Here is a 26258-nt window from a genome sequence, read left to right as displayed (position 1 = left end):
CTAGCTGCTCTGTTTCTCTCCCAAACCAAATTTTTCCCAAATTGTAAAACTTTCCAAAATTTACCAGCCAATTACAACTGATAAACTTACAGATTTTTACTGCTAGATCTGACAGGATGGAAAGACCTTCAGGTAAAAGCATCTTATCCAATGCAGTAACAGTTCTTCATAAGTAAACATTTTCAAGTTCTTTGCTGACATGGTTTGTCTGTGTCACCACCCAAATCTCATCTTGAATTGTAGTTGCCATAATCCCAATATGTTCTGGGGGCCAGGTGGACATAATTAAATCTTGGAGGCAGTTTCCCCGATCCTGCTATCATGATAGTGAGTTAGTTCTCACTAGATATAATGGTTTTATAAAGAGCTTTCTCCTTCATTGGGCACTCATTCTTCTCTCTCCCGTCACCTCGTGAAGAAGGACATGTTTGCTTCCCCTTCTGTCCTGATTGGAACTTTTCTATGACCTCCCTATCCCTGTAGAACTGGTAGCCAACTAAACGTCTTTCCTTTATAAATTATCCAGTCTCAGGTATGTCCTTATAGCAGTGTGAGAATGAACTAGTATATTTGCCTTTGGTCTTTGGTCATTTTTGAAAAAGCTGTATTTAATAATTTTGTACAGTTTTATACTTTTTAGAGACGTGGTGGAAGAAATCACCCAACTACCTCAGGTAGTCATTCATGAAAGTAAAGTCTTAACCATATTTTAAGAATTTATGAATAGGTTATTTATCACAGTTTCATTTATCCTTATAGTAAATCAAATAAATTACGTCAAAAAATTAGACAACCACAGCAGTAACTTCTCATTTACAAACATTGGACTTCAGATTCAATACAGGGTTAGTAGAAACAGTCAAAAAATCTATAAGGTAGCCATGGTATTTTATTATTAGCTACAAAAAATTTAAGTACACAAAGAAAAAATATTTAATTTAGACCCAGACTACCTGTGCAAAAAAAGAACATTATGGGCATAGAATATCTATCTTCAAATGCAGAATTCATTCTATTTTTGAGAAAATTACCTTAAAGGCTGCTAAGCAGTGCAGACACAATAAGGCCATCACAACTGCCAGGAGGATGGTGGCTAAGTTCCGCATGTCCCATATGGTCTCTACCAGAGGAATACTGCCAACCTGCCAGTCATAGCATAGGGTCACAGGTGCAAGCAGAAGCCACACGTTGAAGGCCAAGAGGTAGGAATAGGTGAGGAATCTATAAAGAGAAAAACAATCACTGGAAAACTACTCAAGAATCATGACATTCTGCAAGCATTCAGTCACCATATTTTTATTAAATAGCATTTCTATCCAGTCAAAGTTATGTTGAAGGAGAAGACAAAGGAAGATGGAAAGCCAGTTACTCATTTATTTATTAAATTGATAGCTTTGGGATATATCTAACAGGTTCTAGCCACTGTGAAGTGATGACCTTTTAACAGTGAACAAATACAGATACAGTTTCTATGACAACTATTTTTAAATTATCATACAAATAAATATATTACAACCTGAAATAAATGCTATGAAGGAGAAGTCTGACAAAAGTCCATGACTAAAATGCCACTCTGTTTCAGATATGATTCCATTGACAAGAGACATTTGAACCATCCCTTCTTAATAGTGCCCAGAATCCTGCAGATTTGAAAATATTTCACCATTTTTATAATATACTGATCTATATTAAATTATTTCAAAAAATCAAAATATTTGTAGTATGGAGATAATATCACTTATTCACAAATGGAGGGGCCAGGTCTTAGGAGGAGGGAAACTGCAGGTGTCCTGGCTGACAAGGACATCCAAGTGGATGCAGGGACAATGGATAGGCACTAAGGTAAAGTGGAAGGTATTCTAGTTGTTCCCCTTACATTGAGGATATTGAAAATTGAAGTTATTTAAATTTATTCAGTCGGCACATTCACTAACCAGTGTTCTAAACCCTTGAGAACTGCACATAACGACTTTGTTCAAATATCTGCACCAGGAGACGACCACACTCTAGCATGGCCTCGGCATAAGGCTGTATCCCTAGGATGACCCCAGTCCCTCGTTAAAATGCCTACCTGAGAAATGGTGTCAGGAGAATTTATTCTTTGCTCTAATCAACACCTAACAACAGGCCCCCAATCTCCTTTTCTTACAGCATTTACAAAAATGTGCTTATGACTGTGAATACCTATATCTTACAACACAGAAGGATCTCCATCAAGGACTGGAGAGCCATTCCTATGAAATGTAATCATCGGGAAGGACAGGGCCTCTGTCTCCCAATCTCTGGAAGCACAGAATTTTAACTTTGATAAGTCTCAGGCAGCAGACACAGCCAGCCTAATCATATCTACAGGGACCAATGCTCTGTAAGTCTTCACTTCTCTGACACTCCTGAGCCCCCGACTCCACCTACTCCCTCACTCTCCCTTTGAAAGGCCCAATCACCTCTGCACAAATCAGAATGAAGCTCTGCTCCTTCCCCTGCTATCAGTAGTGATAGCGTAAAATCTGCATTCACTGCTTTAGTTTATATCTGACTGTGTTTGTCAACTTCTTTGGGATTAAACAAAAGAATTAGATAAATTCCTTGTCCTCAAGGAATGTATAGTCCAATAATGAAAATAGGACATACTGAATTAAAAAGGCAGAAGGAAACAGATGAATACTGTAAGAGTACACAGTGTGAAAAGAGGGTCTCCTTCATCTGTCAGGTTCTTTTAAAAGGAATCTTGGAATGGCAAAGATGTTAGATGAGATAATATCCAAGTTACTGTACTTTCCAGGATGGAGCATCAGTTCACCCCAAATTCCTGTCAACAAATAGCTACTGGTTTGGAACACCTTTTCAGATCTCTCCTCCCCTTCCCTCTTTTTCTTTGAAGGTCAATGGTGGAAAGGAAAGTCATCTACAGCCATCAGCGTGTAAGGCAGGGAAAGAGATTATTTACTGCTCAGGCTCTCAAACCCCAAAAAAGACATGGGTTGAAAGAGGCACGGATATTTCAATGATGTTCAGCTCTTTCCCCTCTGTTGTAATTTTTAACTAAAAGGTAATACACAAATAGGATAGTATATACTGAAAGTTTGATAAAGTCCAGGCTTTGTTATTTCACAAAAAAAAAAAAAAAAAAAAAAAAAAAAAAAAAAAAAAATGCTATTTATCTTTTAGGCTCAGGCCTGCAAAATCGTGGCCTGAGAATGCCATCTCCACAGAAGGTGATTGGATCATTTGGGGCTCCTTTTTTTCACAGAGCTTCCAGGCTGATATCATCTACATTTCAGTCCAGTAAAAATTCTTTATGACTTAGCTTTTCTGGTAAGTGGTGAACCATCAAACTTAGAAGAAAAATCAGGTAGCTTTGTCTCTCAGTCACACTCAGCTCTTAAAAGTTACTTTAAAACTATTTTCCTTTTCTTGAGGAAATGAAATATCTAGGCATGATCATCAATGGTAATGATCATCAATGACTGCTTAAATTAGTAAGCGAAAAGCTGATTATAATAGTTAGATCAGGCCAATTCAGGTATCTAGAAATAACTAATCAATTTTAACATCACTGAAAGGGAGATTAACAGCCTGACGTCCTTCTGATAGAAGTACAAACCATGTCTACGAAGTCAAATGAAAAAACAAAATCAAACCTGAACTACTCAAGTCCTAAATCTAATAATCGGTTCATATCAAACGCAGGAAACAATAGAACATGCCACATCACACCGCAGGGATGCAGTGTGCAAAATCCAGACTGTGGGAAACAAATGGCCCAGATTCTTAAACAAGTACATTGTAACTATGTGAAGAGAAGGAGGGAGCTGGCATCTGCAAATTAAAAGAAACTTAAGCGACATATCAATCAAAGTGCAGATTTTGTTTAGGTGCTAATTCAAGCAAACCACTATTAAAAATGTCCACTTAGGACACAATCAGAATAAACTGAAATGCTGACTGGATATAAAGAGAATTGGCTGGAGACAATCACTGTTAAAGCGTGATAATAGTATTTTGGCAATATTTTTTAAGAATATTTATCTTTTAGAAATATATACTAACATATACACATATGAAATAAGATGATGTCTAGGATTTGCTTTAAAATAACTAAGAAGGGAACATAAGTAGGTATGATATAGATGAAACAAGATGGCCAGGATTTATTATTATTGAAACTGGAAGATGGCATACATGTGGAGTTCTTTATGCCACTTTCTCTACTTTTTAACTAGGGAAAAAAGATAATAGAATTGCAATAGAAACACCTTATTTCCACCTACAGCTTGACTATGGAACACCCAGAAACACTATGTAGAATGTATTACTTAATTTTGCATTTACATTTTGTCCTTGCTCTGCAAGTTGACCTCAGTTCTTTATGTCTTCTGGATGTACAATACTATATTGACAAAAAACAAATATAATAAAAATTTTTTAGTTACAATCTCCACATAGTTATTTACATATTACCAAGAAAAAAAAAGTTAATTGTGCCTTTTTACACATTGTGACCCAAATAGGTTAAAAAAGTAAAGTAGGCCAGGTGGACTGGTAAGCTCATGCCTGTAATCTCAGTACGTTTGGAGGCCTAGGTGAGAGGATTGCTTGAGCCCTGGAGTTTGAGGTGAGCCTAGGCAACATAGTAAGACCTCATCTCTACAAAAATAATTTTTAAAAAACTTAGCTGGGTGTGGTGGCACACACCTGTAGCAGAGGCTGAGTTGAGAGGATGGATCACTTTAGCTAGGGAGGTCAAGGCTGGAGTGAGCCGTGATTGTGTCACAGCACCCCAGCCTGGGGCAACAGAGCAAGATCCTGTTTCAAAATGAAACAAAACAAAATGACAAAAAAGAAACACACACACACACAAAAACAAAACAACAACAACAAAGTAGCTATTTGGAATCACTCCAAAAGCTAATTACACTGGTGGTGGGGGTGGAGGGGATAGTTCAGCTAGCTGTAATCAACAGCTAAGGTATTTCTTTTTAATTCTTTCACTGTGAATTACATTGAAGCAAATCATCTTGTCTATTTCTGCTATAATTTCAGAAGAAAATAATCTGTTGAATATCTCTGTCCCGCTGTGTTATCTTTTTTAAAACAAGTACAAAGCAAAATGATTTATTTACCAATTTTCTACCACAAATTCTATGAACAGAAGGAAAGCCACTAGAATATCTTACCAACAAAATGGGATATACAGCACAGAATGCCAGCAATTCAGTTTAAACAATTTAGTCATGCATTTTCAATGATAAGCCAGAAAAGAGTAACGAGGTTTTGTAGCAGAAAAACATGAAAGGGAAAGGCAAGCTGAAGCTGAGGCTGGGGGTAAAATGGCATTCATTAAATGGCACCTAACAAAACTGTGTGGCTCTTCACATCTAAATCTTCATTTTTATTGAGAAAAAAATCAGAGCGTTTTAAGTGCAAGAATATACATAAATCCTGTTCTTCACCTCAGCAAAAACCTATCATCTGGCTAAGAAATAACATGAGCCTACCATTTTTCTTTGCCCTAGAAAGATGTTTATGATAGGTACATATGAGAAAATCATGTACTGCAAGCAGAAATATACAGTTCTTGTTTGTTTTATGTAAACAGTTATTGCTCATAGGATCTTTCTTTTACTTTCACCTAAAAAATCTTTTATCATTTTATAAATACAGGACATTGGGTCCACCATACATACTCATTTCCTCTTAGGAAGGGCATTTGCCAACTCTCAATATACCACCAATGAGGCACATATGTGCCAGGAAGTGCTGGATAGAGAAGGGCGGGGTCCTTGGCTAGGCCTTCACCCCATGCTTGTGCCCACAGACCTAAGTGAGAACAAGCACTCCTGTGTTTCTGCCCAAATGTTGCATTTTCCAAGACCACTCTGGCCTGTCATGCCCCCTATCCTGTGCCCATAAAAACCCGAGACCCTAGTGGGCACAGATACAAGTGTCTGGAGATCGAGAGGAACAGAGAAACAGAAGAGCACACTGACAGACACTGGCAGGACATTGATGTTGGAATGACAAAATTCAGCTGGGGTGAGCAATCGGCTGGACTCTAGGGGCTGGATCTCCATCCATCTCACTGAGGGCTACTTCCACCACTCAATAAAACCTTGCACCTATCCTCCAAGCCCATGTGTGATCTGATTTTTCTCGTGCACTAGGGCAAGAATCCAGGATACAGGAAGCCCTCTGTCCTTGCAATAAGGCAGAAGGTCTAATTGAGCTGATTAACACAAGACACCTGCAGATGCAAAGCTGAAAGAGCACATGGTAACACACGCCCACTGGGGCTTCAGCAGCTATTAACCTTCAACTGTAGACACTGCCATGGGGTTGGAGCCAAAAACGCTCCCCATGACCTGCCAGTCTGCATGATTTTGCTAAGAGTTTGAGCAGCAGGCATAGAAGAAGCAAGCCACTCCCCCTGATGCACACACCCTGCAAAAACTCCTACCATTTTACCACTAGATTTTGGTGATCTGTCCTGCTACCTCCCAGGCTGTTGTCTGTTTTCATCCTCACAACTCCTGAATTACCACTGATGTTTCAAAGGGTCTCCGCCTCACTGTGCCCCAGTCATGATAGGCATACACAGGCATTACCTGGTAATTACTGTCTATAGCATCTTCTTCCCCTGCCCATAAACTTCTCCAGGACTATCCAAAGAAAGCTACATCCTGCATTATCCTCCTCAATGCATACGAAAACTTCACTTGAATTCATTAAACATTGAGTAACTACTCTGTGTGTTTTTCTAGGTGCTAAAGGGTAGTATGATCTAGCCTCTGCCTTCACAAGAGCATTTTCACTATATTGCTGGTGAGAATACATGCACATTATGCAGCTGAGAACAGTGTAATATAAACATAAAACTTCAATGGAATTCTAAGAAATGATAGATTAATGAGAAATGGAAGATGAAGGGAAGACATCCTAGCATCTCCACAGAATTCAAGAAAAGTTATAAGTACAGGATTCAAAATGTATAATATAAAAATGATAAAATAACTACCAGAAGAAAGTCTAAAATAAAAGAATATCATATCAAGTGTTAGTGAGGATGTGTAGCAACTAGAACTTTGAAACACTACCGTTAATTGGTTAAACCACTTTGAGAACTGTAGGAAGTTTCATGAAAGCAAAATAAATTCATTTCATGAACTAGCAATTCCACTCCTAAGCAATTTCACCCAACAGCACTGCACACATATGTTTACCAAAAGACATTTAAAAGATTGTTTGTAGCAGGGCTACTCTTAATAGTCCCAAACTGGAGACAACCCAGATGTCCATCTACAGTAAAATGGATATATATATTATGGAATACCCATGTGGCAGAAAGCTATTTATCAATGAGAATGAATGCAACAACATGGCAGAACCTCATAATGGTAATGTGGAACTAGCACAGAAGACATGAAAGAAAAGGAAATCAAGAAAAACCATCTATAGACAAGGATATATGATTGGAAGTAGGACCTGATCTCCAGGAAACAAGGCTGGCACTAGAAAGCCACAGGCAAACCCCAGTGGAATAGATCATGTAAAAGGCAGCAAAGTAGAAGGTGTCAGATAAGTGCTGTGCCCCCCAGTGAGGCATACCAGGGCCAAGACCCATCAGTAGTCCTGAATGCTTGCTGCTTTAGCACCTGGGAATAGAGATAGTGAGACTATTTCCAAACACCCAACAAAAGAGTAAGAGACAGCCAAGCAACTCTCACCAGCTTCTCATTATATTGTGTTAAAGTTCTTCTGGCTTATAAGGACAAATGGTGCAATTAGTCAAGCTCAATTAAAGGTAGAAACTATTTTTAAAATTCCCAGAAGAGATACATGGAGAGATCATGGTGGATGGGAGACAGGAATAGATGGCAGCTCTGAACAGAGCAGTGAGCAGGGGCTCATATTGTGAATTTTAACTCCAGATTGATTGCAAGAACAAATCAGCAATCCCAAGAGGACCCACAGACCCTCTGAAGAAATAGGACTGCTCCTATAGGACCTGGGAGACCCCCCAAAACTGTGAGTGCCCCAACTGCAGAAGTGGTAAAGGGAGACCCTCTTCTCCCAAACATACCCCACCCCCCAAAAAATCACACTATTTCCCTAGCAATTGATTTAAACCAAGAAGAAATCCCTGATTTACCTGAAAGAGAATTCAGGAGGCTATTAAGCTAATCAGCGAGGGACTAGAAAAGGCAAAGCCCAATGCAAGGAAATCCAAAATATGATATAAGACGTGAAGGGAGAAATATTCAAGGAAATAGACAGTTTAAAGAAAAAACAATCAAAACTTCAGGAAATTTTGGACACAAATTTAGAAATGTGAAATGCTCTGGAAGGTTTCAGCAATAGAGCTGAACGAGTAGAAGAAATTCAGAGATCAAAGACAAGGTCTTCAAATTAACCCAATCCAACAAAGACAAAGAAAAAAGCATAAGAAAATATGAACAAAGCCTCCAAGAAGCTTAGGATTATGTTAAATGACCAAACCTAAGAATAACTGGTGTTCCTGAGGAAGAAGAGGATTCTAAAAGCTTGGAAAATGTATCTGGGGGAATAATTAAGGAAAACGTCCCTGGCCTTGCTAGAGACCTAGACATCCAAATACAAGAAGCACAAAGAACACCTGGGAAATTCATTGCAAAAAGATCTTTGCCTAGGCACATTGTCATCAGGCTATCCAAAGTTAAGGTGAAGGAAAGAATCTTAAGAGCTAAGAGACAGAAGCACCAGGTAACCTTTAAAGAAAAGCCTATCAGATCAATAGCAGAGTTCTCAGCAGAAACCCTACAAGTTAGAAGGGATTGGGGTCCTATCTTCAGCCTCTTCAAACAACAATTATCGGCAAAGAATATTGTATCCAGCAAAATTAAGCATCATATATAAAGGAAAAATACAGTCTTTTTCAGAAAAACAGATGCTGAGATAATTCGCAATTACCAAATCATCACTACAAGAACTGCTAAAAGGAGCTGTAAATCTTGAAACAAATCCTGGAAACATATCAAAACAGAACTCCTTTAAAGCATAAATTACACAGAACCCATAAAACAAAAATACAAGTTAAAAAGCAGAAACAGAAAACAAAAAAACCAAAGTACACAGGAACAAAGAGCGTTATGGATGCAATGGTATCTCATATTTCAATACTAACATTGAATGTAAATGGCTTAAATGCTCCACTTAAAAGATACAGAATTGCAGAATGGATAAAAACTCACCAACCATCTGTTGCCTTCAGGAGACTCACCTAACACATAAGGACTCACATAAACTGAAAGTAAAGGGGTAGAAAAGGCATTTCATGCAAATGGACACCAAAAGTGATCAGGGGTAGCAATTCCTATAGCAGACAAAACAAACTTTAAAGCAATGGATTGGTAAAAGAGACAAAAAGGGACATTAAATAATTGTAAAAGGCCTTTCCAATAGGAAAATATCACAATCCTAAACACATATGCACCTAACGCTGGAGCTCCCAAATTTATAAAACAATTACTAATAGATCTAAGAAATGAGATAGTCAGCAAAACAATAATAGTGGGGAATTCGATACTCCACTGACAGCACTAGACAGGTCATCAAGACAGAAATTCAACAGAGAAACAATGGATTTAAACTATACCTTGTAACAAATGGACTTAGATATATACAGAACATTTCCTCTGACAACTGTAGAATACACATTCTATTCAACAACACATGGAACTTTCTCCAAGATAGACCACATGATAGGCCATAAAATTAGCCTCAATAAATTTAAGACAATTGAAATTATATCAAGCACTCTCTTAGACTACAGTGGAATAAAACTGGAAATCAACTCCAAAAGGAACTCTCAAAAATCATGCAAATACGTGGAAATTAAATAATCTGTTCCTGAATGAACACTGGGTCAAAAACAAAATCAAGATGGAAATAAAATATTATCTGAACTGAATGACAATAATGACACAACCTAACAAAACCTCTGGGATACCTCAAAGATGGTGTAAGAAGAAAGTTCATAGCCTTAACTCCCTACACAAAAAGACTGAAAGAGCACAAACTGACATAGTAAGGTCATACTCCAAGGAACTAGAGAAACAAGAACAAACCAAACCCAAACCCAGCAGAAGGAAGGAAATAACCAAGATCCGAGCAGAACTAAATTAAATTGAAACAACAACAACAAAAAGTACATGCGATAAATGAAACAGAAAGCTGGTTCTTTGAAAAGATAAATATAATTGATAGACCATTGGCAACATTAACCAAGAAAAGATGAGAGAAAATCCAAACAACCTTACTAAGAAACGAAACAGGAGATATTACAACTGGCACAACTGAAATACAAAAGATCATTTAAGACTGCTATGAACACCTTTATGCACATAAACTAGAAAACCTAGAAGAAATGGGTAAATTCCCAGAAAAATACAACCCTCCTAGCTTAAATTAGAAAGAATGATGTACCCTAAACAAACCAATCACAAGCAGTGAAATGGAAATGGTAATTTAAAAACTGCCAACAAAAAAATGTCCAGAACATAGATTCACAGCAGAATTCTACCAGTCATTCAATAAAGAATCAGTACCAATCCTTTTGATGCTATTCCACAAGATAGAGAAAGAAGAACCCACCCAGTTCATTATATAAAACAAGAATCACCCTAATACCAAAACCAGGAAAGAATATAACCAAAAAAGAAAACTACAGACTGATACCTTTGATGAACATAGATGCTAAAATCCTTAACAAAATACTAGCTAAACGAATCCAACAATATATTGAAAAGATAATCCACCATGATCAAGTGGGTTTCATATCAGGGATGCAGGGATGGCTTAACATAAGCAAATCAATAAATCTAATATACCACATAAATAGAATTAAAAATGATCATTTCAATAGATACAGAAAAAGCATTCAACAAAATCCAGCATCGCTTTATGATTGAAACTCTCAGCAAAATCAGCATATAAGGGACATACCTCAAGGTAATAAAAGTCATTTTGGACTAACCCACAGCCAACACAATACTGAATGGGGAAAAGTTGAGCATTTCCTTTGAGAACTAGAGAAAGACAAGGATGCCCATGCTTGCCACTCCTCTTCAACATAGTACTGGAGGTCCTAGCTGAGCAATCAGAGAAGAGAAAGAAATAAAAAGCATCCAAATTGGTAAAGAGGAGTCAAACTGTCATTTTTCACTGACAATATGATCATTTACCTTGAGAACCCTATGGACTTCTCCAGAAAGCTCCCAGAACTGATAAAAGAATTCAGCAAAGTTTGCAGATACAAGATTAATGTACACAAATCAGTAGCTCTTCTATACACTAACAGTGACCAAGCAGATAATCAAATCAAGAACTCAACCCCTTTTACAACAGCTGCGAAAAAACAAAAAACTTATGAATGTACCTAACCAAGGTGTCAAAAGATCTCTACAAGGAAAACTACAAAACACTGTTGAAAGAAATAGTAGATGACTCACAGACAAATGGAAACACATCCCATGCTCATGGATGGGTAGAATCAATACTGTGAAAATGAACAGACTGCCAAAAGCAATCTACAAATTCAATGCAATCCCCATCATTCTTCACAGAATTCTTCACATAATTAGAAAAAAACAATTCTAAAATTCATATGCAACTAAAAAAGAGCCAACATAGCCAACGGAAGACTAAGCAAAAAGAACACATCTGGAAGCATTGCATCACCAGATTTCAAACTAACTATAAGGCCATAGTCACCAAAACAGTACAGTACTGGTACAAAAACAGGCAAACAGACCAATGAAACAGAATAGAGAACCCAGAAATAAATCCAAATATTTACAGACAACTGATTTTTGACAAAGCAAACCAAAACGTAAAGTGTGGAAAGGACACCCTTTTCAATAAATGGTGCTGGATAAATGGCTGGCCACAAGTAATCTATCTTGAGTTGATTTTTACATAAGGTGAGAGATGATAATTTAAAGACTTAAACCTAAGACCTGATACTATAAAAATTCTGGAGGATAACATTGGAAAAACGTAGACGTTGGCTTAGGCAAGGATTTAATGACCAAGAACCCAAAAGCAAATGCAATAAAAACAAAGATAAATAGCTGGGACCTAATTAAACAAGAGCTTTTACACAGCAAAAGGACAAGTCAGCAGACTAAACAGACAACCCGCAGAGTGAGAGAAAATCTTCACAATCTATACATCTGACAAAGAACTAAAATCCAGAATCTACAATGAACTCAAATCCATAAGAAAAAAAAAAAAACCAGTCCCATCAAAAAGTGGGCTAAGGACATGAATAGACAATTCTTAAAAGAAGGTATGCAAATGGCCAACAAACATATGAAAAAATGCTCAACATCACTAATGATCAGGAAAATGCAAATCAAAACCACAATGCAGTACCACTTCACTCCTGCTAGAATGGCCATAATCAAAAAATCAAGAAACAGTAAATGTTGATGTGGATGCAGTGAACGGGGAACACTTCTACACTGCTGGTGGGAATGTAAACTAGTACAGCCACTATGGAAAACAGTATGAAGATTCCTCAAAGAACTAAAAGTAGAACTACCATTTGATCCAGCAATCCCACTACTAGGTATCTACCCAGAAGAAAAGAAGTCATTATTCGAAAAAGGTACTTCCATACACGTTTATAGCAGCCCAATTCACAACTGCAAAATTGTGGAACCAAGGCCAGTGCCCATCAATCAATGAGTGAATAAAGAAACTGTGAGATATATATATATATATCATGGAATACTACATAGCCATAAACAGGAATGAATTAACAGCATTTGACCTGGATGAGATTGGGGACTATTATTCTAAGTGAAGTAACTCAGGAATGGAAAACCAAGCATCATAAGTTCTCACTGATATGTAAGAGCAAAGTCGTGAGGATGCAAAGACATAAAAATAACAATGAATTTTGGGGACTTGGGGGGAAGAGTGTGAGTGGGGCAAGGGAGAGAAGACTACAAATATGGTGCAGTTTATACTGCTCAGGTGATGGGTGCCCCAAAATCTCACAAATTACCGCTAAGGAACTTACTCATGTAACCAAATACCACCTGTATCCCATTAACTTATAGGAAAATTTTTAAATATCCCATTAAAATCCAAAGACAGAAAACTCAGAGTAGAGCTAAGATTCTTAGGGAACCAAAACTAAGCAGCTACAAGAAAGAAAGGCAGTACCCTTCCATGAAGGCTACAGGTCTTCTTCCTGGCTGCCCTGCTTCTCTTAGCATTTGCTCCACCTCCTCTCTCTGCTCAGGATCTTCTTGTGCTTATTCATAATGGAGGCTGAACGTGGTTATCAGTTCTGTCCCCAGCCTCTCTTTTTCTCTCATCTTCACACCAGTTGCCTCACCCTCAAGTTTCACATTTCTGACAGCAGCACCTGTCTCACCTCATCTTCTGGAATCAACTCTCACAGGTCAGTGGGCTTCAACTCCTCTGGATCCTTCAGGTCCCAGAGCAGATACCACCCCCTGTGACAACCCTTCCATATCACCCCTTCCCAGGCCAGGTGGGAATTTACACACACAGTGTGCCAAGCCCCAGTGTGTGTAGATTCTCATGTCACATGGGGGCTTGGCACACTGCCCTGTATCTGTCCATTAATGTGCCTGTCCACCCCACTAAAACAGAAGCTCCTCAGGAGCAGCGACTATGTCTGTGTATGATTATTTCCCTAGCACCCAGGTTTTAAAATAAATGGATTCTGTGGGTTTTAAGAAATCAGTCTGATAATAAAATAATGCCTTAGAATCTGGAAATACTTGAATTTATAGTTTTATTTTGGCCTGGGGCAATCATATACTTTTCTACAACCCAATAAAAGACATCTGCTAGGCTTGCCGTTGTCCAGGTATGTAGTTGAAATGCACAGGTGGAAGATTCTGCCTTCTTGTAGCCCCCTTCAGCACCCAGTGCTATATACGGGCACTCCCTTCACACAGAAACATCCTCCTAAAGCTATGCCAGCCTTATTTTTTTTTCTTATTTTGCATTAAACTTCAATGAATATAGTTAAAATGAGAATTCTTGTTACCATGGATAAACTATAAAGTGATCTGAAATGTCATTAAGTCTTTCTGGTTTTTTAAATGTGCCATTAATACAGTAATCTTATTAATAGAGAGTTCCTCAGAGTAGAGAAAATGGAGTTCAACATCTAAGAATGTTAGCAAATTCTGACTCATATGTCTGCATAAAGCAAATACAGTTTCTGTAAAATAAATACATGATTCATGTTTTTGGCCTAGGGTATATTTCTCTCTATTAAAGCATTCAACATGTTTATTTCAAACCAATACACTTTCTCTCATTGAGCGCAGGTTCAACGTTCATCGAGGAGGCATGAACTGACTGCTGACTATGCATCAGGCTTAGGTTTCCAGGTCTCTACACAAGAATCCTGTTGGTCTATTAATGAACCGCACACAATATTAAAAATAGCATGTACAACATTTCCTAGTTTATAAAGCATTATGAGGATTATTTGACAGCAAAATCTCTATGAAGTGGGGATTACGCTCATTCTTGCTGCAAAGAAAATTGCCTGAAAGAGGCTGTGCCTGTAATCCCAGCACTTTGGGAGGCCAAGGTGGGTGGATCATGAGGTCAAGAGATCGAGATCATCCTGGCCAACACAGTGAAACCGTCTCTACTAAAAAAATTCAAAAAAAATTTAGCCGGGCGTGGTGGCATGCACCTGTGGTCCCAGCGACTCGGGAGGCTGAGGCGGAAGAATTGCTTGAATGCAGGAGGTGGAGGTTGCAGTGAGCTGAGATTGAACCACTGCACTCCAGCCAGGTAACAGAGAAAGACTCCATCTCAAAAAAAAAAAAAATGGCTGTAATTTGTTTAATTCCCACTGCAAGCACACACATGACGGAGTTTTCTGGTTCCAAATACAATTGCCTATGGCATCAAATGGTCTTCCTTTAGCATTTCTTTATTAATGCGGAGAGATGAAAGGAAAGAAGTTGGGTGAAATACTGGCGTCTCATGGAGAAGCACCCGCCTGAGACCCTCAGTTGTTCCTCCTCCATCAGTGCAGCCCAAAAGAACTGGAGCTTTCATGTAGTCCTAGGAGGGCTGACATAAACTAAAAATCCATATATAATCTCCTCTAACGACACATCAAACTGATTGCACTGCTGAAAATGTTTGTTAGAGCATCAAGAAACAGAATCCTTAAATAAAAGCTCAGGCTTGGCATTTTTTTCAGTGTGAAAAGCAATGTTGGCCTTTATGTTTCAATGTTAGCAGAAAATAAAAGAAGTGTTCCTCTAACTTTCATCAGCTTCTCAGGGATTTAAGATTGCAATGGAAAAACAATATGTAGATTTAAAGGATGCGATGGTTTTCGTCAACAAATAAAATATCAGTAAGTGATCCAGATTTGCATTTTCCAGCAACCCATCCCTAGTCCTGAGGTAAAATTGCTACTGCCACAAGCTCACAAGCTCTCTCATGTGACTCCCGCTTCTCTCTCTTTTCTTGTGACAAATTAAATAAGTTATGACCACACGGTGTTGTTCTGGTTTGGAAAACTATGCTCATTGACCTTGATAATCTCTTTCATCCCCAAGGAGCTATTTTTCTATGAACATATTATAATACAAAGACATAACGGGGGCAGCATCCCCTGCAGAGGACACAATTTTTGCCCAGAGTTCTCAAAACGGGTGGCTCCCCAAGTCATGTAGGCTGCTGTTTGACACAAAGATTCTGTCACCTAATCTTGTGACCCTACTCAATCAGAATTTCTGTGAGATGAACAAGAGAATCTTTATATAAACATGTTTCCTTGATTGATTCCCATATTCACTCAGGCCTGGCAATCATTGCTCTAAAATACAGAACAGCTTCAGTTTCATTTCCAAATAACATGTTTTAAGGGCCCCTATAAACATGTTTCGAAGGCCTTGTTAGTTGCTGAATCAAGAACACAGCAGTTTATTTTGCACAGCTCTCTTTAAACACACAATGTATTCTTCCACAAAAAGAAACATTTTAATTCAATGTTAGGAGGTTACTATGAGATTGCCTCATGTTAGGGGCCATAAGAGATAGAACTATGAGGAAGACGCAGAGTCCTAGGCTGTAACAATCAAGATCTAAGCTTTGGGTCTCCTTGAAACCATCAACCGAAATGGAAAGATGAGAAAGAATCTTCTTTAGAATGTGGAAGATGTTGCATTCCAGCTTTATCTTGTTATTTCGTATCTTAATCTTTTCCTACAAAGTAATACAAGCCTTTGCCTGTATTTCTTAACAGCAGAAGCAGATCTATCACTCAAGCAAATCTATTCTGGTTGTTTATCCCGGACCAAATCTCATGAAAAATTATGATGCTGAGAGAGAGCCTTTATATCCTTTCACTGAAAACCCTATGTTATCTCATTTCTGGATTTAAAAGACAACCATCTCCAATGTGATAAAGGTAATAGTTCTTCCATCAAGTGTAGACTGCTTTATGTTCCATCCCTTACAAACTGGTAAAACAAAACCAGTTACTAGGCAGTAGGGCATGGCTGTGGTAGATGAAATGATATTTCTTTCTTTTTTTTTAATTGCATTTTAGGTTTTGGGGTACATGTGAAGAACATGCAAGATTGTTGCATAGGTACATGTGGCAGTGTGATTTGCTGCCTTCCTCCCCCTCACCTGTATCTGGCATTTCTCCCCCAAGATATCTCTCCCCCAACTCCCTACTCCCCACCGTCCCTCCCCTATTTCCCCCCAACAGACTCCAGTGTGTAGTGCTCCCCTCCCTGTGTCCATGTGTTCTCATACAAGAGCAGAAGATCAAACACCGCATGTTCTCACTCATAGGAAATGATATTTCTACCGCAGGCTCTAGCCCTGTCCAGAGGCCATACTTAACTTGGGCTTTTGTTTTTATCCTTAATCTCAGATTTACAAGAGTGGAGGTCAAAGGATCACATTTCTAAAGATACTTATAGAAGCAGAAGAGCAAATCTGGAAGCAAACGATACTTTTCTGACAGGACACATTACACGTAAAATCTATTCCAACACTTTTCAAATGCAAGTCCATAAAAAACATGGAAGAAGAAACCCTGGGCATCTGGACTTCAGAACTCATACTTTAACATGATTCCTTAGCGTTTTTGAGGTACATCCAGGTTTGACAACGCAGCTGAGATAAATTATTAAGGCCCCTCATGGCTCTACTCACAGCACAATTTTGGGTGGTAATTTATAAGAAGTATCATAAGCATCTATGGTCTTGAGTCTTGAAAAATATTTTCAATATTGTTTTCAGAAGAGAATCAAATTCTAAAGTGACATAATTCTAAGGTGGAGTGCAATAAAGTCTTCCCACCACTCAGAATCAGCTGAGCAAAACACAACACTGCAAATTAGAAGAGGCTAAAAAACCAGAGGCAGGCAGAGGCTGCAGATAGTGCTGCATCTGCTGCACAAGCCACTCATATCTTGCCAGCCACCCATCTTTCTAGCTCCTTCTGGCATGAAGTCAAGCCAGGAGCACAGTGCTGGTTCTAGGCCATCCAACAGAAAGAGAATGAAAGCACATATAATTTTCAATTTTCTATTAGCTACATTAAAAAGAATAAAATGAAACATGATGAACTAGTTTCAGAAGTATATTTTGTTTCAATGAATATACCAAAAATATTATCATTTCAATAATCAATGTAAAAATTATTAATGGGATATTTTACATTTTTTTCCTAAGTCTTTGAAATGCAGTGTGCCTTTACACTTCCAGCATATGTTCATTGGAACTAGCATTTGAAGTGCTAAGTAGCCACACGGGGCCAGCAGCAACCCTGGTGGACGGCACTGATCTAAACAATCATCTGTCTTCAGCCCCATTCATCCTCTACCTCTGCCCACATTAACTTGCCTTTGGCTTTATCTTTTTGGCTCTAGATTCCTACTATAAACCCACCTCTCTCCCCTTGGCTGTGGACCTCCTCCACTCTCAAAATTCCCAACTACCATCCAGACTTGTCATCGCTGTCCATCAGTTTTACATAGTGTGGTATCTAACTCTACTCACCCTCTTTTACGTCTTGTGAAAACTTCTGACTCTTGTTCCTATAGAAATCCCATGTGGGATAGGACAGATGGAAGGCTTTAGACCTATGAGGGCAAAATTGTCTTAGTTGTTAAAAAAAAAAGAGCAATTTAATAAAATCTAAATTTAGAACAACTACAAAGAAGATAATATTCTTTGTGATTAACACAAATACAGCCATTCAGATTTCATGGTATGAGAAACTAAAGGACAGAGGAGGTAAGTAAGAGAGCCAAGCTGACAAAACAGGACTGGGACAGATAGATCCAGGCAGAGAGAGTTTCCAAAGTCATCCTTAACTTAGGCCCTCACCCCCTTTCTAGAGGAGAAAATGGAAATTAATATCAGAACCACACTGTATTGTATTTTTATTTTGTCATATACATATTGTACAAGTTAACCAGATATTTCACAATATAAATTCCATCATTCTCAAAGAAACATTTTGCTGTTTTTATAAAGTTACAAGTAGACAGACCCTTGCAGATGGTTTTGAAGACAGAAAAATTGGACAAGGTCTGAGGAATGAGGTGGGATGGTGTGCAATTAATTTTATGGTCAACTTTCTGGTGTCTAGAGTGAAATATTAGGTATGTTACAACCTTCTCAGAAGCGTGGCTTAACAAAGCTTAATCTTTTCTAAGGGTGCTAACTGTAACCAAGGTCACCATTCATTTATTCAACAATGTTCTAAGGATTTGTTCAGTATCAGGCTCTGAGTCAAAGCCTAGTAAGACCATAAGATAATTTTAAGGGCCATCAGGCAGTTGTTATCCATAGGGCTATAAGCAAAACTATTCAGTACCTCAATCTGCATTTAGAGCATCTTCCTACCTAACTTTCTGTTTCTTTTTGGTTTTTTCTTTATTTTATTTTACTTTAAGTTCTGGGGTACATGTGCAGGTCATGCAGGGTTGTTGCATAGGTGCATACATAACCAGGTGTTTTGCTTCCTCTATTCCCCCTTCATCTATATCCAGCATTTCTCCCCATGTTATCCCTCCCCACCCCCTGCTGTCTCTCCCCTAGCTCCCATCCAACTGCCCCCATATGTGACGCCTTTTTCTTTACTTTTTTTTTTTTTTTGAGGAGTCTCAGTCTCTCACCCAAGCTTGATATCAGCTCACTGCAGCTTCTGCCTCCCATGGTTCAAGCAATTCTCTTGCCTCAGCCTCCTGATTAGCTGGGTTTACAGTCATGCACAATGGTGCCCAGCTAATTTTTGTATATCTAGTAGAGATGGGGTTTTACCATGTTGATCTCAAACTCCTGAACTCAAGTGATCCACCCATCTCAGCCTCCCAAGCTGCCGGGGTTACAGGTGTGAGCCACCATGCCCAGCCCTTTCCTAACTCTGATATTGATTTCTGTAAACCGTCACCTCTCTTCCTGAGGTGAGACGCCTGGGCCTCAGGTTATCCCAGCCATCTCCCCTAGACCTGTCCTTTTGAGGAGTTCTCATCTACAAAGCCACCAGCTTCCCTCTCTCAGCTGCAAAGTCAAAGCATCCATTCTTTCAGTGACCAGATCATGGCAAAATGTTAAGAAAAAACCTTCTTAGGAATTCACATGATGGTATAAATAACTAAGCCTATAGACTAGAAGGCGAAAGCAGTCAGTGTTAAGTTTTCTAGCAGGGGAAGCTTTCTGAAGAAGCAGCAGGGATCTGAGCATTCACAAACAGGTGGGACTTAGGCCTATTAATAAATGTTGTAGGGAAACAGAGCGGATGGAGATCCATGAGGGCCCAGGATTCCGAGGCATTCGGCTACGGTGGTTCATGAAACAGGCTTGAGGATCCTTATTGATATGTGAATAGAGGGGAGAAAAAGATATTTCTAAAAAGCTAGACCTGAAATTTCCCTCAGAGAGAAAACGATCTTCTTCAACATTGTCTTGTTGTTGTTTCAAAGGAAAACACTACTGTAGGCTGTATGAGACACAAAATTATGTATTCATCCCGTCTGTTTGATTTTCTTCTGAGGCACACAGGGGGCTACACTTTCCAGCCCCTTTGCATTTGGAGGGGGCACTTGACTACTTTTGGCCTCCAGGTCTGAGCAGAGGTGATGTGGGTCTCTTGTGGTTGAAACACTTATAAGCTGTGTGGTGGAGTGAAGACTTAATGATATTAAAGAATGGTTGGAGTTTTTTTTTTTTTTTTTTTTTTTAGCTACCATGAAAATACTGTGGTTATATATTTTAAAAGACAGCCATATCTTTTAGCTGTATTGTATGCCAAACTAATGATGACTGAACTGCCACTATAGTTGGGACTAGTTCCCAAACAGTTCATGGTAGGTCAGGGAAAACAAGAGAGAATGTTAGTGGGTGGGGGTATTGAGAGAATAAGATTAAGCATAGCTGATAATGGTGAAACTGGGTGATAGGGACAAACACAAAGTCCATTATATTATTCTCTCTGCTTTTGTAATATGTATTTCAGAGTTTCAATATAAGAAGTTAGGGCCCCACTAGCTTTCTCTCCCTCTGCTACACTGACTTAGTCGTTCCAGATGGCAGGACTATGAAATATAAGCAGCTCAGAACCCAGAGTCGCCAGCTGGAAGGCAACTTCCCTAGAAAGTGGCTGTACCCACAGCCATCCTCTTTTTCATGTTCGGTCATTTTAATTTCAGAGCTTGCTATTACCTTTGTATAGCCTCATCTCACCTAGGTGGGACAGAGGTGTGTGAGATTTTAGAGATAATTTAGTCTCAGGTGGCCTGTATAGTCTGGTGCTATATAAGAAAGTATTAGGAATTTGGACAAAGGAGGAACAGAAAATGTAGAATAAAAAAGGAAAGAGGTAGAGCTAAGCAAATAACTGAAGCAAGAGACTTGCCTATATATAGCCACTGAGAAGTCCCCAGGGGAAGAGATGCTGAAGGATTTTGTGCAAGATGATTAATGTACATTACCTGTGGCATGGTTCTGTGGTGTAACTCTGCTCTTTGTCTCAAGATTTCCATAAAGTCCCTTGTATTATGTCAATTAAAGTCAATTGCCTTATATGAGTGGTACTGTAGGGGATATTAATGTGAAAGGTCTATGCCCTCCTGTAACTTGGTTGGCACAAGAAAAGGTAATGAGAGTGGCCATGGGCAGTGTAACAGTGACCAGATGTAAAGTTTAGCAGGAAAAGGAAAATGGAATGGGAGATGTCATATGAGAATATAAGTTTCTAGGGAAGCATATAAATCCTGAGGAGGGCAACGAACACTCGAGCACGTGGGAAAGAACTTAAGCCAGTTGTCTTTAAATCTCAAAGAGGAAGACTCAAGATGATACTGGGGTTCCATAATTGCATACATTTTAAGCCTATCACTGCATTGTATGGGTCATTCTCATGACAGAGCAGAGTTCCTTCTCCATACCAGGGTGCATAAAAGCACATGCAGTTGAAAATATCTTAACAACAAAAAGCAAAACAAGGATAAATTGAGAGGTGGTAGTGCAAAGTGGCTTTCAGAAACAAAAAAAGTAAAGGTAGTGTAATGTCCATAGAAGCAGCAGGCCTATGAAGCAGAGTCAATCACACATTCATCCATCAAACAATAAACAATTATCATGGCTCTGTCCTGTGCCCAGCACTGTAAAACCTGCAAAGGACACAAAGAAAGATAAGATATGGTTTCTACCCTTGAGAAATTCACATTTAAATGGGAAGGAAAAATTGATGAACAGTCTATAACAACAAAGTGTAATGAGATAGAATACAAATACATCTTCAAGATTGAGTAAGAAAGTTCAGGCAAGATCTTCTAGAAACAACAATAGCCAAAGAATGGAGAAAAGAGCATCATAAAACTGGAAAGCTGCATGTGAAAAGGCTCTCAGGCAAAAGGAGACAATGGTGCATTTAGGGAGCTGGAGTAGTTCACTATGGCCAATGTCTAAGATTAGGGAGGAAGGGCAGAGGATTGCCGAGAGATGGGTGTGCAGAGAGTGGCAATGGCAAGATCCCTTACTTTTCATGGATCCTAATGGGCATAGGAAATCACTGACCTTCTAAATATTAAGCCAGCTAGAAATATCATTTGAAAATGACATGGAGGACCTGGGGAGAATAAACTATGAGAACAGAGACAAATTAGGAAGCTATTTCAGGAACATAGGCCAGAGACCATGAGTGCTTTCAGAAAGATGGTGGCAGTCGAGCTGGAGATGATTGCATGAATTCCGGCAATTAAGAAGAGCAGTCACAGGACAAGGGGACTGCTTGGATGAGAGGAATGAAATAAAGGAAGCAGTCATCACTAATTACAACTGACAGGTTATGTGTCAGGGAAAACTAAATGGACAATTGGGCCCTGGGGAACTTGCTTATCAAAAGAAAGTTGTGTGATCAAGATACAATGTCTCCTTTGTTCTTTAGTTTCTACTTATATTGTTCTTCTCAAGTGGAAAGTAGAAGAATTTAAAATTGTCTCATGCCACTAAATGGATCCATATAATCTGAATTAATTACAGGTTGGAAAAGTTACCGGTCACTTACAAAGAACTGACTGACAGCTAATACATCCAATTTCTGGATTTAAAAGGAAAGGTAAAAGATTAAGGGCATTGTTACTGGTGTATCCTGAATAATGTCTATCTCCAATTCCATCACTGGAATAATGATCCAACTCTGTAATGAATCTACCTTACATCTTGACATACCCAATGGTCAAGAATAAAAAGTCAAATTCTCAATGGCTTCCAAATTGCTGTTAACATCAACTGATTCAAGGTATACTTTTTTAAATATTAAAAACATAATCTTCCTACATATACACAGCAAAAACTAAAGGTTTCTATAACTCGTAAACATGGGAAACATACTTGACCAAGACAGTTCAGAAAAGAATTTGAGTTAGGCAAAGCCTTCTGAGATGTAGAACATATATATCTTAGAAACAACAAAATTAAATTGGATTTCATCAAAATTAAAAACTTTTGTGTTTCAACGGACATCATCAAGAAAGTGAAATAACACTGAAAGGTAGAAAATGTGTTTATGAATTATAAATCTGATAAGAGACTTGTATCTGGAATATATTAAGAAAAATATTAACAGCTCAGGATTGCAGCTTCCAATGAAAGTGCAGAGGGTGAGTGGACGCCAGATTTCCAGATGGATTTTTATTGCCCAACAGACCAGGAGATTCCCAGGCGGATGAGCCCCATGGGTGGCCAGTGTGGCTGTTTTGGCTGGAGCAGCTGCTTTGCCGGTGCCTCGGCGTGGTGGTTCTCCATACAAAATACACTGGTCCAGGTGCCCTTTTAGTTGGCAATTAGAGCCCTGGGAAGGCACAGTCGCCAATTCATCTGATTAAAAAGGGGACTGAAACAGGAAGCGAGGCCAGGAGATTCCTGGGCAAAAAAAGCGCCATGAATCTCAGCGCCACTGTTTCAGCTGGCACAGTGAGTCGCCACATGGGAAATCACACAGATCCTGGCGCCTTTTCAACAGATGACTGGAAAACCTGGGAGACAGTCAACTGTTCAACTAGAAAAAAAAAAAAAAAGGCTCTGAGGCAGGGAGCCAGGTGATCAAGCTCGGCTGGTCTCACCCCAAAAAAAAAAAAAAAAAAAAAAAAAAAAAAGAAATTGGAAACGCTCTGGGTTGAGAGTTTCACAGCAAGCACAGCTGAACCTGGGACGGTCCAGCTCTGTGAGGGAGGGGCGTCTGCCATTACCGAGGCCCTCTACCACTAGGGAGGTAGTCCGCCATTGCTGAAGCAGCCCGTCATTGCTGAAGCAGCCCGCCATTGCTGAGGCAACCCACCATTGCTGAGGCAACCCGCCATTGCCAAGGCAATCTGTCATTACAGAGAGAGTCTGTCATTACAGAGGTGGGCCACCACTGCCAAGGCAGTTCTAACTACACCCATATAAATAGGACTGCAGGGAAGTTCACACGGCAGCTGGGCAGAGCCCACAGCAGCTCAGCAAAGGCTCTGCAGGCAGACAGTGATTAGGCTGCCTGCTTGCTGCACAGGGCAGCCCTGAAAAAAAAAAAGTCAGCAGCACAATGGAAACTCATAAATAAAGCCCTAACTCTCTGGGACAGAGCACCTGAGAAAAAAAAGGGATTTATGAGTTCTGCTGTAGCAGACATAAATGTACCTGCCCAGCAGCTCTCAATGAACAACGGAGCTCACAGCTCAGCACTTGAACTCCTATAAAGGACAGACTGTCTCCTCAAGCAGCTCCCTGACCCCTGTATATCCAAAGAGTCACCTCATAAAGGAGAGATCAGACTGACATTTGGTGGGTATCCTTCTGGGACAAAGAAAGCAGAAGGAGAAACTGGTAGCAACCCTTACTGTTCTGCAGCTGCTGGAGGTGATCCCCAGGCAAGCAGGGCCTGGAGTGGACCTCAGCAGTCCTATAGCAGAGGGGCCAGACTGTTAGAAGGAAAACTAAGAAGCAGAAATCACTTCATCATCAACAAACTGGACATCCACTCAGAGACCCAATCTGAAAGTCAGCAAATACAAAGACGACATATGGATAAATCCACAAAGATGGGAAGAAACCAGCACAAAAAGGATGAAAACACGTGAAACCAGAACACCTCTCCTCCTACAAGGGATCACAACTCCTCACCAGCAAGGGAACAAGGCTGGATGGAGAACGAGTATGATGAAAAGACAGAATCAGGCTTCAGAAGGTGGGTAACAAGAAATTTCTGTGAGCTAAAAGAACATGTTCTAACCAAATGCAAAGAAAGTAAGAATCTTGAAAAAATATTTGACAAAATGTTAATGAGAATGGACAACTTAGAGATGAATATCAGTGAATTGATGGAGCTGAAAAACACAACATGAGAGCTTTGCAAAGCATGCACAAGTATCGAAATAGACCCAGGAGAAGAAAGGATATCAGAGGTCGAAGATCAACTCAATGAAGTAAAACGAGAGGCAAGATTAGAGAAAAAAGGATAAAAAGGAATGAACAAAGTCTCCAAGAAATATGGGACTATGTGAAAAGACCTAATGTATGTTTGATAGGTGTACCTGAATGTGACAAAGAGAATGAATCCATGCTGGAAAATATTCTTCAGTATATTCTCCAGGAAAACTTCCCCAACCTAGAAAGGCAGGCCAATATTCAAGTCCAGGAAATACAGAGAACCCCACAAAGATATTCCTGAAGAAGAGCAACCCCAAGGCACATAATCGTCAGATTAACTAGGGTTGAAATGAAGGAGAAAATGCTAAGGGCAGCCAGAGAGAAAGGTCAGGTTACCCACAAAGGGAAGCCCATCAGACTCACAGCAGATCTCTCAGCAGAAACCCTACAAGCCAGAAGAGAGTGGGGGCCAATATACAACGTCCTTAAAGAAGAGAACTTTCAACCCAGAATTTCATATCCAGCCAAACCAAGCTTCATAAGTGAAGGAAAAATAAAATCCTTTGCGAACAAGCAAGTACTCAGAGATTTCATCACCACCAGGCCTGCTTTACAAGAGCTCCTGAAAGAGGCTCTACACATAGAAAGGAACAACCAGTAACAGCCACTCCAAAAACATACCAAATGGTAAAGAGCATCAACACAATGAAGAATCTGCATCAACTAATGGGTAAAACAGCCAGCTGGCATCAAAATGGCAGTATCAAATTCACACATAACAATATTAACCCTAAATGTAAATGGACTAAATGCCCCAATCAAAAGACACAGACTGGCAAATTGGATAAAAAGACAAAACCCATCGGGGTGCTGTATCCAAGAAACCCATCTCACATGCAAGGATACACAAAGGCACAAAATAAAGGAATGAAGGAAGATTTACCAAGCAAATGGAGAGCAAAAAAAAGCAGGAGTTGCAATTCTCGTCTCTGATAAAATAGATGTTAAAGCAACAAAGATCAAAAGAGACAAAGAAGGACATTACATAATGGAAAAACGATCAATGCAACAAGAAGAGCTAACGATCCTAAATATATACGCACTCAATACAGGAGCACCCAGATACATAAGGCAAATTCTTAATGACTTACAAAGAAACTTAGACTCCCACACAATAATAGTGGGAGACTTTAACACCCCATTGTCAACATTAGATCAATCAGACAGAAAATTAACAAAGATATCCAGGACTTCAACTCAGACCTGGACCAAGCAAACCTAAAAGACATTTACAGAACTCTCCACCCCAAATCCACAGAATTTAC

At 39.3% G+C, this 26258-nt stretch overlaps 1 protein-coding gene across 3 annotated transcripts in view; it reads right to left on the bottom strand.

Moving 5' to 3' along the window:
• Positions 1-26258, bottom strand: part of TMTC1 (transmembrane O-mannosyltransferase targeting cadherins 1) — a 267544-nt gene that overhangs the window by 111837 nt on the left and 129449 nt on the right. For all 3 annotated transcript variants that reach the window (XM_032268575.1, XM_032268576.1, XM_032268577.1), the window contains one exon: positions 1032-1221. In XM_032268575.1, the coding sequence (XP_032124466.1) occupies positions 1032-1221 (190 nt within the window). The remainder of the gene's footprint in view (positions 1-1031; positions 1222-26258) is intronic.

Source organism: Sapajus apella, unplaced genomic scaffold (assembly GCF_009761245.1).
Source record: "Sapajus apella isolate SASKATOON/1434 unplaced genomic scaffold, GSC_monkey_1.0 scaffold183, whole genome shotgun sequence".
NCBI classification, from domain to species: domain Eukaryota; kingdom Metazoa; phylum Chordata; class Mammalia; order Primates; family Cebidae; genus Sapajus; species Sapajus apella.
This window is presented reverse-complemented; position numbering and strand designations above follow the sequence as displayed.